The sequence below is a fragment of the Malania oleifera genome, chromosome 3, assembly GCF_029873635.1.
Source record: "Malania oleifera isolate guangnan ecotype guangnan chromosome 3, ASM2987363v1, whole genome shotgun sequence".
Lineage (NCBI taxonomy): Eukaryota > Viridiplantae > Streptophyta > Magnoliopsida > Santalales > Ximeniaceae > Malania > Malania oleifera.
The window spans coordinates 23,660,501-23,679,093 of record NC_080419.1 but is presented as its reverse complement, the minus strand read 5'-3'; the positions used below and the strand labels follow the sequence as shown (position 1 = coordinate 23,679,093).

At 36.3% G+C, this 18,593-nt stretch overlaps 1 protein-coding gene across 1 annotated transcript in view; it reads right to left on the bottom strand.

The window, feature by feature from the left end:
* Positions 1–4,560: 4,560 nt before the first annotated feature.
* The window catches only part of LOC131150296 (probable histone-arginine methyltransferase 1.4), a 27,806-nt gene continuing 13,773 nt past the window's right edge, over positions 4,561–18,593 (bottom strand). Inside the window, exons 8-15 of the mRNA XM_058100924.1 lie at positions 13,599–13,695; positions 12,819–12,873; positions 11,763–11,846; positions 8,448–8,525; positions 7,897–8,000; positions 7,606–7,778; positions 7,370–7,521; positions 4,561–4,990 (exon numbers count right to left, since the gene is read on the bottom strand). Coding sequence (XP_057956907.1) covers positions 4,904–4,990; positions 7,370–7,521; positions 7,606–7,778; positions 7,897–8,000; positions 8,448–8,525; positions 11,763–11,846; positions 12,819–12,873; positions 13,599–13,695 — 830 coding nt within the window. The 3' untranslated portion in view covers positions 4,561–4,903. The remainder of the gene's footprint in view (positions 4,991–7,369; positions 7,522–7,605; positions 7,779–7,896; positions 8,001–8,447; positions 8,526–11,762; positions 11,847–12,818; positions 12,874–13,598; positions 13,696–18,593) is intronic.

Here is an 18,593-nt window from a genome sequence, read left to right as displayed (position 1 = left end):
CACAAGTTGAGATGTGGTATTTGATGAAAGACCACACTCAATGGGAGATAGAGATCGGCTCACTTTATCATCAACTGATAAAGTAACCCACCATGTGCCTCACTCAGAGCAACAGAATGAGATGAATGATAAAGAAATTCAAAACCAGCCTGTTGTACCAGTAGCACCTGTTCAGAATCCACACCCCAGGTGGGTACAATAGCTCTTTGACGAAGGCAATCCAGAACCTGTGAATCAAAGTTCACAACTTGATAGACCTCGAAGGTCGAAGAGAATAGAGGAACAACATCGATCAGCAAAACACTTGGTAAATATAGCCTTAATGGCTGATATAATCGGTACAGTTAAGGAACCAAGTAGCCTAGATGAAGTGTTGGCTGATCCGAAGTGGAGAACGACTATGGAAGCTGAATATGAAAGCATCATGAAAAATGATACTTGGGAGATTGTGGATCGTCCCCCTCATAGGAAGGTAATCGACACGAAGTGGATATGGAAGGTAAAATGCAAAGCTGATGGTACTTTAGAGAAGTACAAATTTCGCCTTGTAGTACAAGGATTTTCTCAAGTGGAAGGTTTTGATGTTATTGAAACCTTTGCACCAACAACTTGCATGGAAACAATCTGTCTGGTTTTGGCTGCTATTGCATACAGAAGTTGGGTGCTATTTCAAATGGACGTGAAGTATGCATTCCTCAATGGTCATCTTAAAGAGGAGGTTTATGTGATGCAACCACCATGATTTGAATTGCCTAATTCAGACAACAAAGTGTGCAGGTTGAAGTATGGGCTGAAACAAGCCCCCAGATCTTGGTACCAGAGGATTGATTCTTTCTTCACCAATTATGAATTTTGTAGAAGTACCTCTGATGCAAATTTATATGTACTGAAGGAGAATGGGATGTATGTAATAATTGTACTATATGTAGATGATCTTGTTCTTACAGGTGACCACGAGGAGAAGATCAATAACATCCGTGAAGGCCTATACTCAGAATTCGAGATGACAGACTTGGGGCTACTCCACTTCTTCTTAAGCATTGAAGTGTGGTAGTATCCAGGAGAAATCTTTATTTCTCAAAAACGATATGCTCAAGAGTTATTGAAGGCATTTGGGATGGCAAAATGCGCTCCAATGGTTACTCCAATGGAAGTAAACATTAAGCTCTCCATTAAAGATCTCTCTCCACTTATTGATACAAAGAGGTATAGAAGCCTAATTGGGAGTTTGGTGTACCTATGCAACACAAGGCCTGATATTAGTTTTGTAGTTTGTATTCTGAGTAGATTTGCAAATAAGCCACGAGAAATTCACTGGAAAACTAGACTAAGGGTCCTCAAGTATATAAAAGGGACTCCTCATTTTGGCATCTCTTATACATCAGGGAACTCCCTAATTGGATATTGTGACTCCAATTAGGCAGGAGATATTGATTCCAAAAAGTCAGTTTCTATATATTATTTTCTCTTCGGGAATGGAATTATCTCTTGGACAAACAAGAAGCAGCCAACAATGTCCATATCATCCACAAAAGCTGAGTACAAGTCAGCTTGTCTCACCTCATGTGAAGCTGTTTGGATAAGAAGACTTCTTACTGATATTGGGATAACGATAAATGTTGCAACTCTGATTCACTGTCACAATCAAAGTTGCATAGCTATTAGTAAGAACCCGATGTTCCATGCAAGAACCAAGCACATAGAGATTCAGTATCACTACATACGAGAACTCACTGAGGATGAGGTTGTTGAGATGGATATTGCATAACAAAAGATAATCATGCAGATATCTTCATCAAAAAATTGGGTAGTTCCAACTTTCAAAAGCATCGGGATGCTCTTGGTATTGGTTCAAAAGCGTAGGTGGACATTGAGGGGGGTGTTGGTGTATATGTGTGCAATGCCGACCTTCCACAAGTTAATTGGCACACTTACCTAACATATGGTTTAGATAAGGTCGAAGTAGTAGGCAGCAATGGTACTACGAAGACAGAAGACATTACCCTCCGAGACATGGGGGTTCGGGGGCAACGCCTCTCAAGATGGCATGACCTATCCAGTGTGAACGGTGGGCACAGTATGTCAAAGACGACCACTAATGTCAAAGACAGCCACTAATGTCAAAGACGGCCACTAATGTCAAAGTCGTCCACTAATGTCAAAGACGGTCGCTAATGTCAAAGTTGGCCACTAATGTCAAAGTCAGCCATGGTAGGTGAGTTACTACCACCTACCATGGGAGGTGAGCCACCCATGTGCATCTTTCACAGACCAAAGGCTATAAATAAGACCCCCCCCCCCTACCGGAGTACTACACACATCTCGACTGCAAGATTGTGTCCTCTTTTATTTTTCTATTTGTTGTCATTTCGCCATTGAAGCTCATTTAGTGTGTGTATGGTTGGACAGATTATTGTAATCCGATTGTCATAATAAAACTTTATGTTATTTTTTCAATCGTTTCTTTAAAACAGATCTTGGTATTGTTATTCCACAGAGCATGTCTTGTCTTCCTTGGAAAACAGCCATGAGAGAGGTTGTTGGGGTTGGGTTTCAATGTTCTCCAACACAAAATGGGTTGACTTTTCAAAAACCAAGCCCAAAGTTGGCTCTCCAATTGCCCAAAATTAATTCCAAAGGCTATCATTTTCAAGAACTAATCCAAGGTGGGCCCACACTAAGTTTTAATTACAAAACTAGCCCAAAATGGGCCCAATTTACTATCAGAATTTTTCTCGTGTGTGCAAGTAGATAGAAAATGCCCAACAAAGCAGCCAAATACTGAAGATTCATTTTCAAATTGTTTTTTCTTTAAAAAAAAATAATGTATTTGCACTATTCATAGATGAATGAATGTAAAAATTTTATACAAAAATACCCAATTAATGAAGATTCAATTTCCCCCGATGAGGTTGAGAGAAGAAATAAGAGACCCGTCCTAGGTGAAAATCTTCGATGGCACTTAAAATTGATGACTAAAAAGATTAAACTAAAGAACAAAAACCCCTAAATTTGACTATATAATGGTTGGACAAAATGAGGTGTCTACAATAACTAAGAATAATAAAAAATTTGGACCACTTGATATCATTATAAAAATTATAGAAATGAAACTAAAAATTAGAAACAGAAATTAAAAATCAGAAACCAATAACCTATTTGATTAATATTTATAAAATTAAAATAAATTAAAAGGGCTCAATTTTATCTTAAATAAAATAATTTTATAAAAATATGATCAAAATGACAAAATTACACATTAAAATTATTATGATAAAAATAAAAATTATCATAATTATCTTACTCAATTGTTAAATTTTTAAAATTAAATTTTATTAGACAGGATAATTGAAAAATAATTAAAGCATTTTCTAATGAACTTTATTATTATTTTTTAAAATATGCATATTTTTGTTTTAATTATATTTAAATTCATATGATCACTCTTTTAATTTTAATTAAAGAGTTCATAGAATGAATGATTTAATCTAAAAAATTATTTTTTAATATTAAGATTTCTAGCAATAAGTTATCAAAACAATTGAAAATCATTAAATCTAATTCTAATTTTTTCACAAATTAAAAACCGACAAAAGAATTAGAAAACTGACAAGATAAATAAACGCTTTGTAATATGTTACTTCAATGCATAGAAAACAAAACAAAAAATAAAAAATAGAAAACAACAACCCATACCAAACAAACTCTTAGTTTTCAATTTTTTCAAATACAATCAAAAACCAACACAAACAAATAAAAACATAAAAATATGAATAGAGTACCAATAAGCCCTTAAAAGTCCATAATTATTGTTGCAAACTAACCAAGCCCAAGCGACTTGGGAGCTCAACTAAGTAATTGAGTTTGAAAACTCAACTTTTAGGCTTGATTTGCAAATAAATTAAGTGTGAATACAACCAAGCACGACTCATTTCACCTCGTGAGTTGTGGACAACTCAATGACTGACTCGAATGGACTCGTTTATTAGACTTGTCAAAGAGCTCAGTACTTAACACATAAAACTCGTGAAATTAGGCAATCTCAAAGTCCAATACTAGCCCAATTGTCCAATAAAAAAGACAAATTTTAGACCAAACAAAAATAATTGGACAAGAGTTACTATTGGATCATTTATAAAATTTCAGCCCTAATTTGAACCAAGCCTGCAAATGGGATGAGCCCGAGCCTGTATTTTTAATGTCGAGCCAAGCTCCACCCAATTTTCTGAGCTCAAACCAAGTGCAGCCTGAACCAAAGCTCCGACTCTACCCACCCAACCTGGGCATGCTAAAGCTCGACACATGCAGTCATACCCAGTGTATTGCAATGATATGTTTTGAAGTGTTTGAACTTCAGAATTTTGTTTTCAAAGTATGTCCTCCAAGTACGGCCTTAAGAGAACAAAATAAAGCAATTGACAAATGGATGTTTCTTGTGAGGCTGTGTTTAATCTATTGGCTCCAGAAGCACAAAACCCCGTTTGCAAACAACCAAGAGAAGCCGGCCCATACGGCACGAACACACTGCTTGTAGATGAACTATAACATTACGCAGCTTCCTTGTGTGCAAAACTATGTATTGATATCTTGTAAAAATTTTAATTTCAAAAACTCCAATAAATTTTCAAGAAGCTGGATTGATAATACATCCAGTTTAATCATGAAGAAATAATACAGGATCTACCGCCCAAATACTCTTTAACAAATAGTTGAACCCCTTTAATTAACATAAACTTACTGTGATCACACTACCCAAGTGCAGATGGCATTGAAAAATCCTCCTGTGTAAGCGAGCAAAACACCCGCACTTGGCTGAGGTGAAGCATTTCTATGTTACAAATGCAGGACCAGTGTCCAAATTCTTCCTCGCATGTCCCCAGAGTTCTAACATTTACTCAGCAATTTAATGGAGCTGAGCACCGATATTATTCTGGGCCGGTTGTTGCATTAACTCAGATTCATCTGCATCCTGTGATTGAATTTGAATATCCTGCCAAGTGATTACACCCATACAGATCAGTAACAACGGCAGCAGAGGCGGCAGCAGCAGCAGCAGCAAAAAGGTTACAGTGCAGAGTAAGAACCATTCCCATAAATACTTTGCACAGGCAAGCAAATAAAAAAAAATGAATTGCAACCCAATCATCAAAATTGTACAGTTTAGATTTTTTAAGACTCTTGCTTGACATTAATATCAAGAAATATCTGTATGTATATATGCTCGTGTGTGCATGTTTGAACCATGGCCCCAGCAAAATGCGGATATAAGATTCCATATACCACTACCACTGGAAAATCCCAATGTCACACGGAAGCCCTGTGAATCAGGTGATATGTTTTGTTTTTAATATTTAATTATTAATATATCCACATGGCCAAAAAATTTTAGTACCTAGTATGTATCTTATATCAAGATCTCCAGGGCATTTCCATCGTAGCTACAGAAATTCTCAAGTGTGATAAAAAATATGTGGGAGCAAAGAGATGGACAGGAAAATGTTAGAAGCATCTGAGACACCACATCACAAATTACATAAATAATGTTCTCAAGCATGTGTATAAAACTAAGAAATACAAAGATAATACTGTTTTCATAAAAATATGAAGAACATACAAACTAACATAATTACATACTATGTATGGCCAACATTCTATTTAATTAGCAGAGTATAGATACAGATGTACAATAAGTGAACCAAACCCTTTCTCTATTATTAAAACAAATATAGGTGCAGAATTCCCATGACATTCTAGTACTTAAAACTTCTGGTAAATATTTATGCTGTACAATATCTTGTTTTCTGCACTACTAAGTAGGGGTGTACAAATATTACCCAAAAACTTAAAACCAACCTAAATTCGACTGTTACACTACTTGGTTTGGTATCTTTGTTACAGATTTTGGTTTCAGCTTTATTTTTGCATGTAAACCAAACCGAAAAACCAAAATACAGGTCTAGCATTTTCATTATAATTTATATAAACATATGTATATCATACATAATGCAATTTATTTTTGAATATTGCTAGTATTTTGGTTGTATCCTATTCAATTACATTTATGTTTCATCTCGGTAGTATTTAGTTTAAATTCCGGGAGTACAGTAAATTATGGAAATGGAGCATGGAACTTTTTATAGAAGAGCAGGATCTCTCCTCTTTCGCTCCACCCGATGTGAAACAAGTTCATTGAATAGTAGTGAAAACTCTCAGACACACGCTACAGTACAGCAGTTAGCCTTCATTTATATCTCCCCTCTATGTCCCACATGAATAATATGGAAAGGTGCAATACCTCCCCTTAACCATAAAAAGCAGGCTCCCCTAGCTTCTCATTCAGAACATCCGAGAACTAAATCAATTTGTTGGGTTCACGTGGGTGGAGTTACCACACGGCCCAATCCCCTTACCAAGGCTGGTTTTGTTGCCTCAACTCAGCTTCATACATAAAATAGTGTAAACAGTTTCAAAACCAATAATTAACCGGACCAACCAGTTAAACTGACAGTTTTGTTTCTAACTGAACTGATTATTTACATTCATTTTTCAGTTATAAAAAATGAAATTGATTCAATTGGTTTTGTCTATAGCTAAAATGCACTGAACTAATTACACCCCTAACTACAAGTGCAATTGTGCATTATAATCAGAAATATATCAAGGCTCGCAAATTGATATAAGTGGTCAAGTAGTCACTAAACATGGTATCATCATTAGTTGCCAAGCAGTCTTGGAATCTTGGGCACGATTCTCACTCGCATGTTACTTAATCCTTCTCTTTGTTAATTTACCCCAAGTTAGAGCAATTATTTCATTAATGGATCTTATTCTTTATTCATTGTTTGTTTACCTCTTAACGTTCAACTGGGTCAAATGTGACGTGGAGTGTAAAGGCATCATATATATTGCTGGACTACAAGCTAATGGCTTAACCCTTCATGTCATCACTTAGCAAACTCAAACTTAAATTACACTTGTATAGAAGAGAGAAGGATATATCATGGTGAAAGCAAGGTTCTGCAAAGTTTCATCCTCAGCATGGACCAATACAGCCAATTTTGCCCAAAAACAAAAACCAGAATTTCCAGCAGTATCCAAGATTACCTAAAATAATGGTAGGTTGCATGAATGCAAGATTCCCAGGGTTTGATGGGAATAAGGGACTACCCAGGAATTCCAGATGCCTGCCATGTAGAGTCCCATGGTGAACTAAACAGGCATCTGAGATTCCCAAACAACATTCACAAGAATGCCCCAAAACAACTTGAACCAAGCAACAAGCATAGCCTATGAATCCTCACAAATGATGCTCGCCATTCTCTAAAAAAATCGTAAGCAGTGCAGGATAAAACACATAATTATTCACTACCTGTGTCTGCATTAGCTGATGTGGCTGCTGATCTTGTGCCATTGTGTACGCCTGTGGTTGGGACATACGATAATAAGGCTCTTTGAGATCAAGTTTGCAAGATGATGTTTGCAGCACTCCCCCTTGTTCAACACCAGGGCCCCACATTTTTGCTGTTCACATTAATCTTGAACTTCTAAAAAACAAAAAACAAGCAAAATTTTCACCAAGACAAACACAGTGAAATAGAAACAAACCTGAAAGTGTGAGGTAAATTGTGTAACTCTGAGCACTGTGGGCAATCATGTGAAGTTCACCAGTAATTTCTTGTCCTGCCATGACATAAAGAGGCTGGCAGAGGACGCAACGTAGTTGGTACCAGTGGGTTGTCGGTGAACCAGGAGCAGTGGAAAGCCACCTTTGAACGGTACTGTGAACCAAGAAATTTGAGATTCAGAACAGCAAACCCTAAACTTGACATTCTATGAAGAACATGAAACCATTCAGACAATTATAATAACCATGGTCGTAACACCCACAACAGTTACCTCCCATTAAACAATACATCAAACCAGCAAGCCAACCCATGCACTCTACTCCCCACAGAGGCTATGAATTTTAGTGGGATTTTTATTTCATATAAATCTTCCTCCTGCAGAATGAAATATAATTAAAATAAAATGGTTGATTAGAAACATTTTATAGCACCAACAAGCATCAGAAGCATCCAATATTCTCGATAAAAATAAATTTAAAACAAAAAGAAAATAAACTCAATTGAATACAGAATAAACAAAAGTACTACTAGAAAAAAAGAACTAAAAGAAGGGGGGGGGGGGGGAATAAATGACAAAGTTGAAATGTTCGATGCAATATGAAATTCGAAGTTAAAAACAGAAGTTGCAAAGAGATAAGTGTGTGCATGTGCTTGGTTGTTTTGGGGAAGGTGGGTTGGGAGGAGGGTGTAGGTTATTCTGAAGGTCCCTCTTTAGGGATATATTAGTTATGCCCAAGAAAGGATGAAGAACATTTTGCATGAAATATAGAAAAACACATAACAGCTAGGAAGCACAAGATCATTTAAGAATTTAAGTAGTACCTTAATAGATGCAAAGTTTATCACATGAGATATAGCTGGAGCAACCAATAACCTTGGGTCAAAAGCATCCACCACGGGCTGCATAAACAGTAAAGCAGACCCCATCAAATATTTAGAGATGGAGAACCCACAAGTCCCATAACAGTAGCTACAAGCAAATAGGCAAAGATAACGAAACAAAAGGCTGGGACAGTTATGCAGATAAATGGACAAAGTTTTAGATATCACAAAGCATTCATAATGAACAAATTTTCTCTTGCATGACCATATGGTTAGCAGCTCGCAACTTAAGACATCACAAATATGACTCCAAACTGGTTGGTAAGAACTTGGTTTATAAACTATTTCCACTGTTAAAGAGAGAAGGGAAAACAATTGGAGAGAGAGAGAGAAGCCACAGAACACACGTAAACACTATATAAAGAAGCTGCACCTTTTTTATGGGCGAAAAAGAAAACTTATGCCTTTTCAAAAAAGAAAACAAACGGCATCTGTCTCTCCCTCCCTGACTCCCTCTCAAAACATAGACATTCCACCCAAAATTTCCCATCAAGAAACATATCAGCTCAGCCAGTTTAGCAAGGAGAAAAAAATAAAATGTGAGTTCCAGATCCTAAATGAGTGTCCAAAAAATGAGGGTAATGAGGTCAGGTACCTTCAACGAGCAAGATGATATCATATAGCAATTTCAGCCAATGACCTCCCAACAGATCATCCAGCCCTTTAGGGTGTGTTTGGTTCGGTGGCTAAGGTTTATAGTACTGTACTGGATTGGACTGGACTCAATTGGAATGGCTAAGGTTATTATCTTATCCCATGTTTGAAAAAGCACTCCCATTGAATAGGCTAATCATTCAAAAGACTAAATTACTCTTTAACAAAAAAATATATAAAAAATTTTAATTTTTCTTTAACTTAAATATAAAATGATAAAAAGGTATTTTAGATTTTTATTTGTTCATCTCCATTTTAAACTATTATTAAGAATGAAAATTTACTTAAATATAATTAAAATTTTAAAATTAAATTTAATAACATAAAAAGAACATTTTTATTTACTAATTCTCTTCTGCTTTCCAACCATTTTCTAGCACCACTGCTGGTGAGATCTGAACAGGAGACTACTTAATGGGATTCCAAAACAACACCAGAGCAAAAAAGCAGCAGGCCATGGCCCTGTTGTCCGGGTGACCAATTGGTTTTCCACCGCTGCCGCATCAACACCTTCTATAGGACTCTCTCTACACCCACCTCAACCTCCTGTTCAACCGCAACTGCCTCATCCACAGCACTGTCTACATCCTTGGCAACTCCGCTGTCATCCTCCAAAACTGCTCCATTATCTCCAAACTACCCCTCCCCAGCCAGCAGAACATCATCACCACCCAGGACAAGTTTGTCCCCAACCAAAACATTGGAATCTCCATCCACAACTCGCTGGAATTTGAAACTTCCTTTCTGCATTCGTCATAAAAATGGTGGAGAACATCAGTTGAGACTCTCTTCAGGTTGTGTTCTTCAGTGGCCAAAGTGAAATTGACATCAGCGACATTGTTGTTCACCCATCGCTTGAATTCAAGAACTTCCAAGCAATTTTGAGCCAGAAGATCAGAATCTGTTCTCAACAGATCTCCGTCTATCTCAACTGCTGGAAAAAATTGCGGTCATCGCCAAACCGCCACCGCTGGATAAGGACCGTAACAATCGGGGGAGGGACATTTTGCTGGAAAAGATGACAATTGAGGGAGGGTTGTTTTTGCTGAAGAAAACGATCAGGAAGGAGGGACGGAATCGTTGTCCATTGACCTTTTTTTCCCTTTAAACAAAGCTGGCCGGTGGGGGGAAACCAGCCAGGCCTATCCCATATAAATGGGCTAAGGCCCACCTCTTGGCCAATCCTGTCCTGCTGTTATGTTACATCAAACATGGGCTAAGGACTAGATTGATGGTCTCTAGAATTGCTTTTTCGGCAAAAGCAGTTAAAAAAATGAATAAATATTGATATTTCTATTGAATACCATATCCAATTGCAAGAGAAGTGGGGATTTTTCATTTTCTTGACATGTTCCACCAAAACCTAACATCTACGCCTCCTCAAACCTAAAACGTAAACTTGATAAAATGAAATTTAAGAAACAATACAATCCCTTTAATCAACAAAGCATTATGGATGACGTCTATTAAGTCGCCTCCTCACCTAAAACCTTAGGTTGTTAGGTAGCAGGCTAACAATGCATATCAAACCATCCAACACTCCACCCATGATGATCCCATCTCACATGTGAAGAGGTAAACAGACTAAACTTGGAAAGATGGATAAAAACAAACAGAACAGACATGTGCTGTAACGGACATAATGGGGAAAACATAAATAACTAGACTTGAACCCAGGACCTTGTGGAACCAGAACCCTGATACAATGTTAACTCACCAACTCACCTAAAAGCTTGGCGAGTTAACAAAGTATATCAGGCTATCCAACTCACCTAAAAGCTTGGCGAGTTAGCAAAGTATATCAGGCTATCCAACAATGTAAACTCCAATACTATTGTAATAACTTTTTCTGTAGCAATGCAGTCTCTATAAAATGTTAAGACGACGCAAAAAACTCAAATAGTCAACCAAAAGATGTTTATGGCCTGTTTAGTTGTGGAAAACATTTTCTATTTTTCATTTTTCAATATTCCAGAGGATTATAAAATTTCACCACGTCTTTTCATTTTCTAAGAATTTGTCTAACTGCACCCAAAAAAAATTATTTTCTTATTTATAGATTATAATTACAAAAAAGACAACCTTTTTTCAATTTTTCAAAATTTATACATGGTAATATTTGAGATCATGGATTTTGGAGCTTAAATTGGGATTTATGTGGATTTGAAAGAAACTCAATATATAATCCACAAAAATCAAAGTATAGGATTTGAATTTCATGAGCGATTATGCAAAGTAGTTAAAAGTCTAGAAAAAAAATAAACGATGTTTTCCACAGCCCCTTAGCCACCCTTAAATATAAATACCACAATAATTATAACACCAACTTTCAGAAGCACTGATTGCCATTTTTCTCCCACTTAAATTCGTACTTCTATTCTTTTAGATTACATTTTAAGAGTCAATAAAATAAATATAGATAGCATAAACAGATGGGCTCTGGTTGTAATCCTAAATAGGCTAGACATGTAGTAATATGCAGCAACCAATAAAACAGGTATTGCAGTCACTAGTCCTGAAATCGTTGTAATACTAATGAAGGAAAACAAATAAAGTTCCCTATTTCTAGTATTTAATAGATATATTCAAAGGCAAATAAACCTGAGAGAAGTATCCCTGAAACGCAGATCGATGTAAAGGCGTAAGATCAACCCCATAATAATTTTGTTGCTGCCAAAAGAGGGCCTGGAATATCAAGCAATAACAAAAATCAAGTCATCAGTTTCTGGTAGAAATGCAACAATATGATATCTACTGCATATTAACAAATGGTAATCAATGAGAAATGAAACTATGCAAAGCACTACAAAAAGAGAACTGGATTAAAAATTCAGAATACCAACAGCGAGATGCATAAAAAATTATTAAAAAAAAAAAAATCTTGTTTGGGGCACTGACCACCTTGTGAGCCCAAAAAAAAATAAAAAATAAAAAATAAAAAGGTGAAAAATGATGTGACAAAATGGATTTATCAAAGCATTGAAAACAAAACCTTTCCATTAAGATAAGAGATCTGAGTATCATAATTACTAACAGCTTCATTATTCCGCTATTTTGGGATAAGTTTATGGGACAGGATTGTCTATATAATCTTCTTTCCTTTAATTTCCCAAATGGTTTTAAAAGTGATAAAAAAAATTCTCTTTAACCTCCTATCTCTTTGTTCAATTTAATCTATAATATTCTATTTTATTATGTACAGTTATCAATCACTTCAAATTCCTTGCATCAGCAAATTTGTCTCAGTGACATATATCATACCAGGAAACCCTTCATAGAGAGAGGAATATGAGTGACAATATCTATCCCCCTGGCAACATGTGAGAGAGAAACTCCTTAATATGTCAATCTTACTAAAAGATCAAAGATTCAAATTGCCAATCAATTACAAGAGGGATCTCCCTCAGATCAGTATCTTAAATCTGACAGGGGATATGTTCCATGAAACAAAAGGACTTTCGCCCCATGGGAAAGGTCCCCAAGAGGGTAGAACTTCGAATTCTTAACTTCTGTGGCAAAGTTTCTCTCCATAAAAGGATCTCTCTCTCTCTCTCTCTCTCCCTTTTCTGTGCTTAATCAAGTATCAATTGACAGCAGTTCGCAAGGGCAAAAACTGGTTAAACTACATATTACTAAAATCAACACGAAAATAGATACCTTATTTGCAATTTCAACAAATAAATATTCATCACTGAAGGGCGCCATATGTATCCTACAAGATTAATGAATTTTAAATAATCAGAAATTTAAAAACCAAAAAAAAAAAAAAAAAGCAAATATAACAAGCTTTATGTGATTAAAGCTTTAAAAAAAACCAATAGATCTGTATATGTGTTGTCAGTGCAACTAGGAGAAACAAATTGCAGGAATAATTTGAAAGGAAGCCTCCAGATTAAAAGCACTTGTCATGCAACCATGAGCCTTTTTTGGGGGAAAAGTTCGGGTAAACTGCCCACAAAATAAGACAAAGTTTTGCGGTCCTGAAAGCTCGAGACTGCCCAAACTGCAAAGATTCAGGAAACCTTTGCTTATTAAAAAGTGAGCATGCTGACTCTTAAAAGACTTGCGAAAAGCCATTGTCCACTGTGCCATGATTTTTTCACCACGAAGTATAGAAGTATTAATGCTGCTGTGTGATTAAAAGTAATCCATTATATTGTGAGTCCATTATACTGAAAAATCAAAACATGAAGTTCCCGTATAAGAATTAAGCAAATGAAATGAAACTGCATATGCTTTCAGACAGAAACTGTGTATTAAATATCAAGAGATAGATAAAACATCAATTTTGATTTTAAAATCAAAGATAAACTTAGCATGCAATCATTACAATCACAACCACAGAAAGAATAATCAGGTACAGTGGCAGCCATAAAAATAAGGAAATGTGATAGGTAAAATAGAAGGGGAAACCGGAGCATTCTAATGGTCATTCACCTTCCAACAGTAGGAAACATTTTTCCATTAGGAACAAGGAACCGATCTCTTGCAATCACATAGGACTCCAGCATCCTTTCATTGACTAATAAGGTGCCTAAAAGGGGGAAAAAATGCTCAATTACACTTGCTGTAATATGCACAGCAATAATAAGCTTATATCACAGGAGTAACATGAACTACTGTAGCCCCAAAATAAAATACTGCAGTGATGATTTCCAGGAAGATGAGAATAAAAATCATTAGTCAAAGCAGAAAGAAACGGGACAAACAGCAAGTAATCGGACACAGTTATGCTCGAAGGCCCCAAAATAGCATCACATGCAGTGACTTGGTACAACTCAAGAAAATTATCCTCCAAAAGAGAAATAAGCTAGACTCCCTGATTAAAGACCCATGACCCAACTAGCAAAATAGTACCACTATTATTAATCCACAGCACCTTACTCATAACACAGATTTGCTCAAAAGCACCAAAACACACACAACTCTACATGCAGTGACTCTGCAACTCTAAAAAATTTATCATCCAAAGAGCAATAAACTGGACTCCCAGATTTTGGAGTCTGACTTAAGATCCATGAGCCAGAGCATTATAGCAGCAAGAATGGTAACACACAGCCCCTTAAAACAGTTCAGGACAGTTTGATTATTGATGATTTTGGGTTGGCTAATGAGGTGGTGGGTGATTCTAAGTGTGGGGGGTAAAAAGAAAGTTGTTATTCCACTTGATTTTGATAAAGCTTATGATATAGTATGTTAAGAATTTTGGATAGAGTTTGGGAGAGGAAGGGTTTTGCACTGGTTTGGAGGAAATGAATTAAAAGTTGCATATCTTCCACTACTATATTATCATTAATGGGTAACCTAAGGGCTAGTTTAGAGCTTTGAAAAAACAAAGCTTCAAAGTTTTTATAAGGCAGCGGGGAATCTTTTGTCCCAATTCTCATTACAGCAAGTAAGTGTATTGAGTAGGATGGTTTATCGGCACAAGGCTTGGGTGTCATTGAGTGGCTTGAAGGTAGTAGGGATAGAGAGTGGCAGCATTCCATCTCCAATATGTAGACAATCAAATTTTTTTCCTGAGGATAATTGGAGTGATTAAATTTCAAAAAGTGCTCATATTTATTGAAAATTTTTGAGAAATTTTTACATTTTGATGATTAATATGGCTAAGAGTGGTGTAGCAAGGGCTCATTTAGTCAAATGGAGTTTTAAGGCTTAGTCCCCTGGGCCCCTTGTAGCTAATAAGAAAGAATTTATGACAAGGAGCTCATTTAGGAGGTTGTAAAAATTGCTCGTTTCCCTTATGAAAGAGTAGTTGTTAGAAAGAAGTTAATCCCAAGTTTTGGTACAAAAGCTGTAAGCTGGCTGAAATGTAAAATCCAGCTTTTAGATTTTAAGAGCTCCAAATATGTAACTTCTAAAAGGTCCCTAAAAAACCAAAAACTACCTTCTTAAAAGCTGCAAAATCCATTTTACCAAAGGTATTGTACCCAACTTATACTTTTCTAAAAGAGTCAATCAAATAAAAAATAAAAATTGCATATAATTTAAATAATAAAAATACAAAAAATAATACAAATTAAAAAGTATTATAATAAAATAGAAAATATTATAATTATTTTCGTTCAGAACTCACTTTTTAACGTCAAAAAAAAAAATCTCATTACAACGACAATGACGAGAAGCCTCAAGTCCCACTAGGTGGGCTTTGCTACATGAATCTAAACCTAGCAAATGAATTGGGTCGAATGATCCATGGCGGATTGGACGGATTATTGAGTACAAAAAATTGCAATCCACATCTAACTCAATTACATGGCAAATTTATGGCAAGGATCAAGTAATCTGTGGCGGATAATCCATCATTCTCATCCCAAGTATATTTTTTTTTTACCATCCGAATGAACAATGTATTTCATAACATAATAATTGAAGCAATTTTAAAATTATAATTTAGTAAAATTTGTTAAACTATCGGATTTCTAGGGAATAAATTAGGAAATTCTATATTTTAAAATCTGAAATTACTATTTCAGTTTCTAGTAGTTTCAGTTTCCTGTTTTCTAGCCTAGAGATGTGCTGATTTGATTTGCAGATTTTGTGGTGATTTGATTTGCTGATTTTGTGGCCTTCCTAATTTGGCGGCCTTCCTCTACTATTTATCTTGTAATCATGTCTCTTGAAATTCAATAAGAATGGTTATTCTTCTTCTAAAAAATCTGTCATGGTATCAAAGCCTCGTGCTTTTTTCTTCTGATGATGTCGTGTATATTAGCGATGACCAGTGCCCAAAGAAATCCTACCGGCTCTTCTGGTACTTCCAAAACCATTCCACCCAATCCCACTATTCCTCCCAAGTCTGTATCTGCTGATTACTATTCCCAGAATTCACATCTCTATCTCATGGTTACAAAACTCAATGGGCGTGAGAAACCATGGTGCGAGCAATGCAAAAAACTGTGGCATACGAAGGAGACGTGTTGGAAGCTTCATGGAAAACTAGCAAATTGGAATCCACAATCCAAACATGACAGTCACGCCTACCAAGCCATTGCTGAAGAGACTCAGGAGCCAACTCGGATGCAGTCACTTATACCAAGGAGCAATTAGAGCACCTATACAAATTGTGTCAATCTCCAAAACTGTCCTTAACTCTGTCTTGTTCTTTGGTACAGAAGGGTAACTCTGTTGCTACTGCATTTTTAGGTGTTATACCTAATTCTATTCATTCTTGGATAATTGATTCTAGCGCAACTGATCATATGACTAGTTGCTCCAAATTGTTCTCATCCTATAGTCCGTGTGCAGGCAATTAAAAGGTCAAAATTGCAGATGGTTCACTCTCGGTAATTGTCAGGATAGGAATTATTAGACTCACTTTCTCCTGGTATAATAAAGCTTGGGTTTTCAAGTTGAATAATCAAAGTTGGAGAAGGATCATTTTGCGAGTCTTCAGTTTGGAAATATCATGAAACATAGCCGAAACTTTGTTTTGGTATTGCTGAGAGAAAACATCGAAATATCACTGAAACTGGTCCCACCCTTGCCCGCAATGGCATTGGAAGTCATATCTCCAGCACCTCCTTCAACTTCCCAACCGACTTCCTCTACACACCCAATGATTACTCGTGCAAAGGACGGTATTCTTAAGCCTCGCACTATTCATTCGTTAATTGCTTTGTCAGCTCCTCAATGGTTTCAGGAACATCTTGCCATTAAAGAGCGTCGTGGATTTAAGTCGGTTGTAAAACATCCATAATGGCTCTCTGCAATGGATGATGAAATTACCGCATTTAAGCGAAATAACACGTGGCGCTTGGTACCTCGTCCTTCTGATCACAATGTTGTAGGTTGTCAATGGATATTCAAAAAAAGACTTCGAGCATATGGAACTATCGAGCGTCACAAAGCTCGCCTTGTTGTACAAGGATTTTCTCAGCAGCATGGCATCGATTTTGAAGAGACTTTTAGTCCAATAGTTCACCCTACTACTGTTCGTATTATCTTATCTCTTGCCGCCATGCGTAGTTGGCGCCTTCATCAGCTTGACGTAAAAAAATGCATTTCTCCATGGCTTTCTTTCAGAGGAAGTCTATATGGAACAACCTCCAAGTTATATTGATCCACAATTATCAAATCATGTTTTTCATTTGCAGTGGGCCCTTTATGGCCTTAAACAGGCTCCAAGGGCTTGGTTTCAGCATTTCAACACTTTTTTGCTTGGTCTTGGTTTTCTTGTGAGCCATGCAAATTCATCTCTCTTTGTCTATCACCGTCAAAATAGTGTTATTGATATCCTTTTGTACATTGACGATAAGGTTATTACTGGCAATAGTCCAACCATGCTTCGTACTCTTATTGACCGTCTTGCCACAGAATTTTCTACGAAAGATCTGGGTGATCTCCACTATTTTCTTGGTGTTGAGGTTATTCGCCATGACAAAGGCTATTTTTCTTAGTCAAGCAAAATATGCTCTGATACCATGAGAAGGTAATGCCTCAAGCATAACTATTGCGAGGATAGGATATTCATATTTATAGAAATATTTACAATTGTTAACGTTAAAACAGAATAATAAATTTACAATTAGAGTTGTTAACGTTACAACAGAATAATAAATTTACAATTCAAAATTTAAAAAACTGCTATACAAGTGGAGAATCCTCTTGACTGTCACCAAATTTTCCTCTAACGGATTCTCCTCTAACACCCCCCCCCCCCCCCCCCCCAAAAAACAAAGTTGGCGTGGTGGAATGCAGAAACACGCACAACTTGGCACAATCCAATAGATATTGTAGTTTAGCAACCCATTTAGTGAAAACATCAGCTAACTGTAGTTGAGAGGGGACAAACGCCAAACTGAGAACCCGTTGAGCAACAAGCTCCCTAACAAAAGTACCTCTAATCATCAATGTCAAGCTAATTTCTACTCTTCTTATTGTGAGTTTTAGGAATTGACCACGGGGAGGATGATTGGCAATGCTAAGGAAAAAGATGGACTCTATTATTTTGACAATGGACCTAACTCGAGTAGACAATGCCAAAGTACTTGCTTAAATTCTTTTTGTGTTTAAAGATAATGATATCATGTTATGGCAATTTAGGTTAGGTCATCCTAGTGTTCAATATTTAAAATACTTGTTTCCCAATTTATTTCGGAAAAAAAGTCCATCTTCTTTTCAATGTGAGGTTTGTCAATTTGCTAAACATCATCGTGCATCCTTTTTCACCTAACCCTACAAACCAACTACACCATTTACTATGATTCATAGTGATATATGGGGCCCATGTAGAATATCTACGTTCAAGCAAGAAATAGTTTGTGACCTTTATTGATGATCACACGAGATTAAGTTGTATTTATTTGATAAAAGAAAAATCAGAAGTGGAAACAATTTTCAAAATTTTTTAAACCATGGTACAAACACAATTTCAAAAAAATATTTAAATATTGCGGAGTAATAATGGTCAAGAATATTTCAAAAACA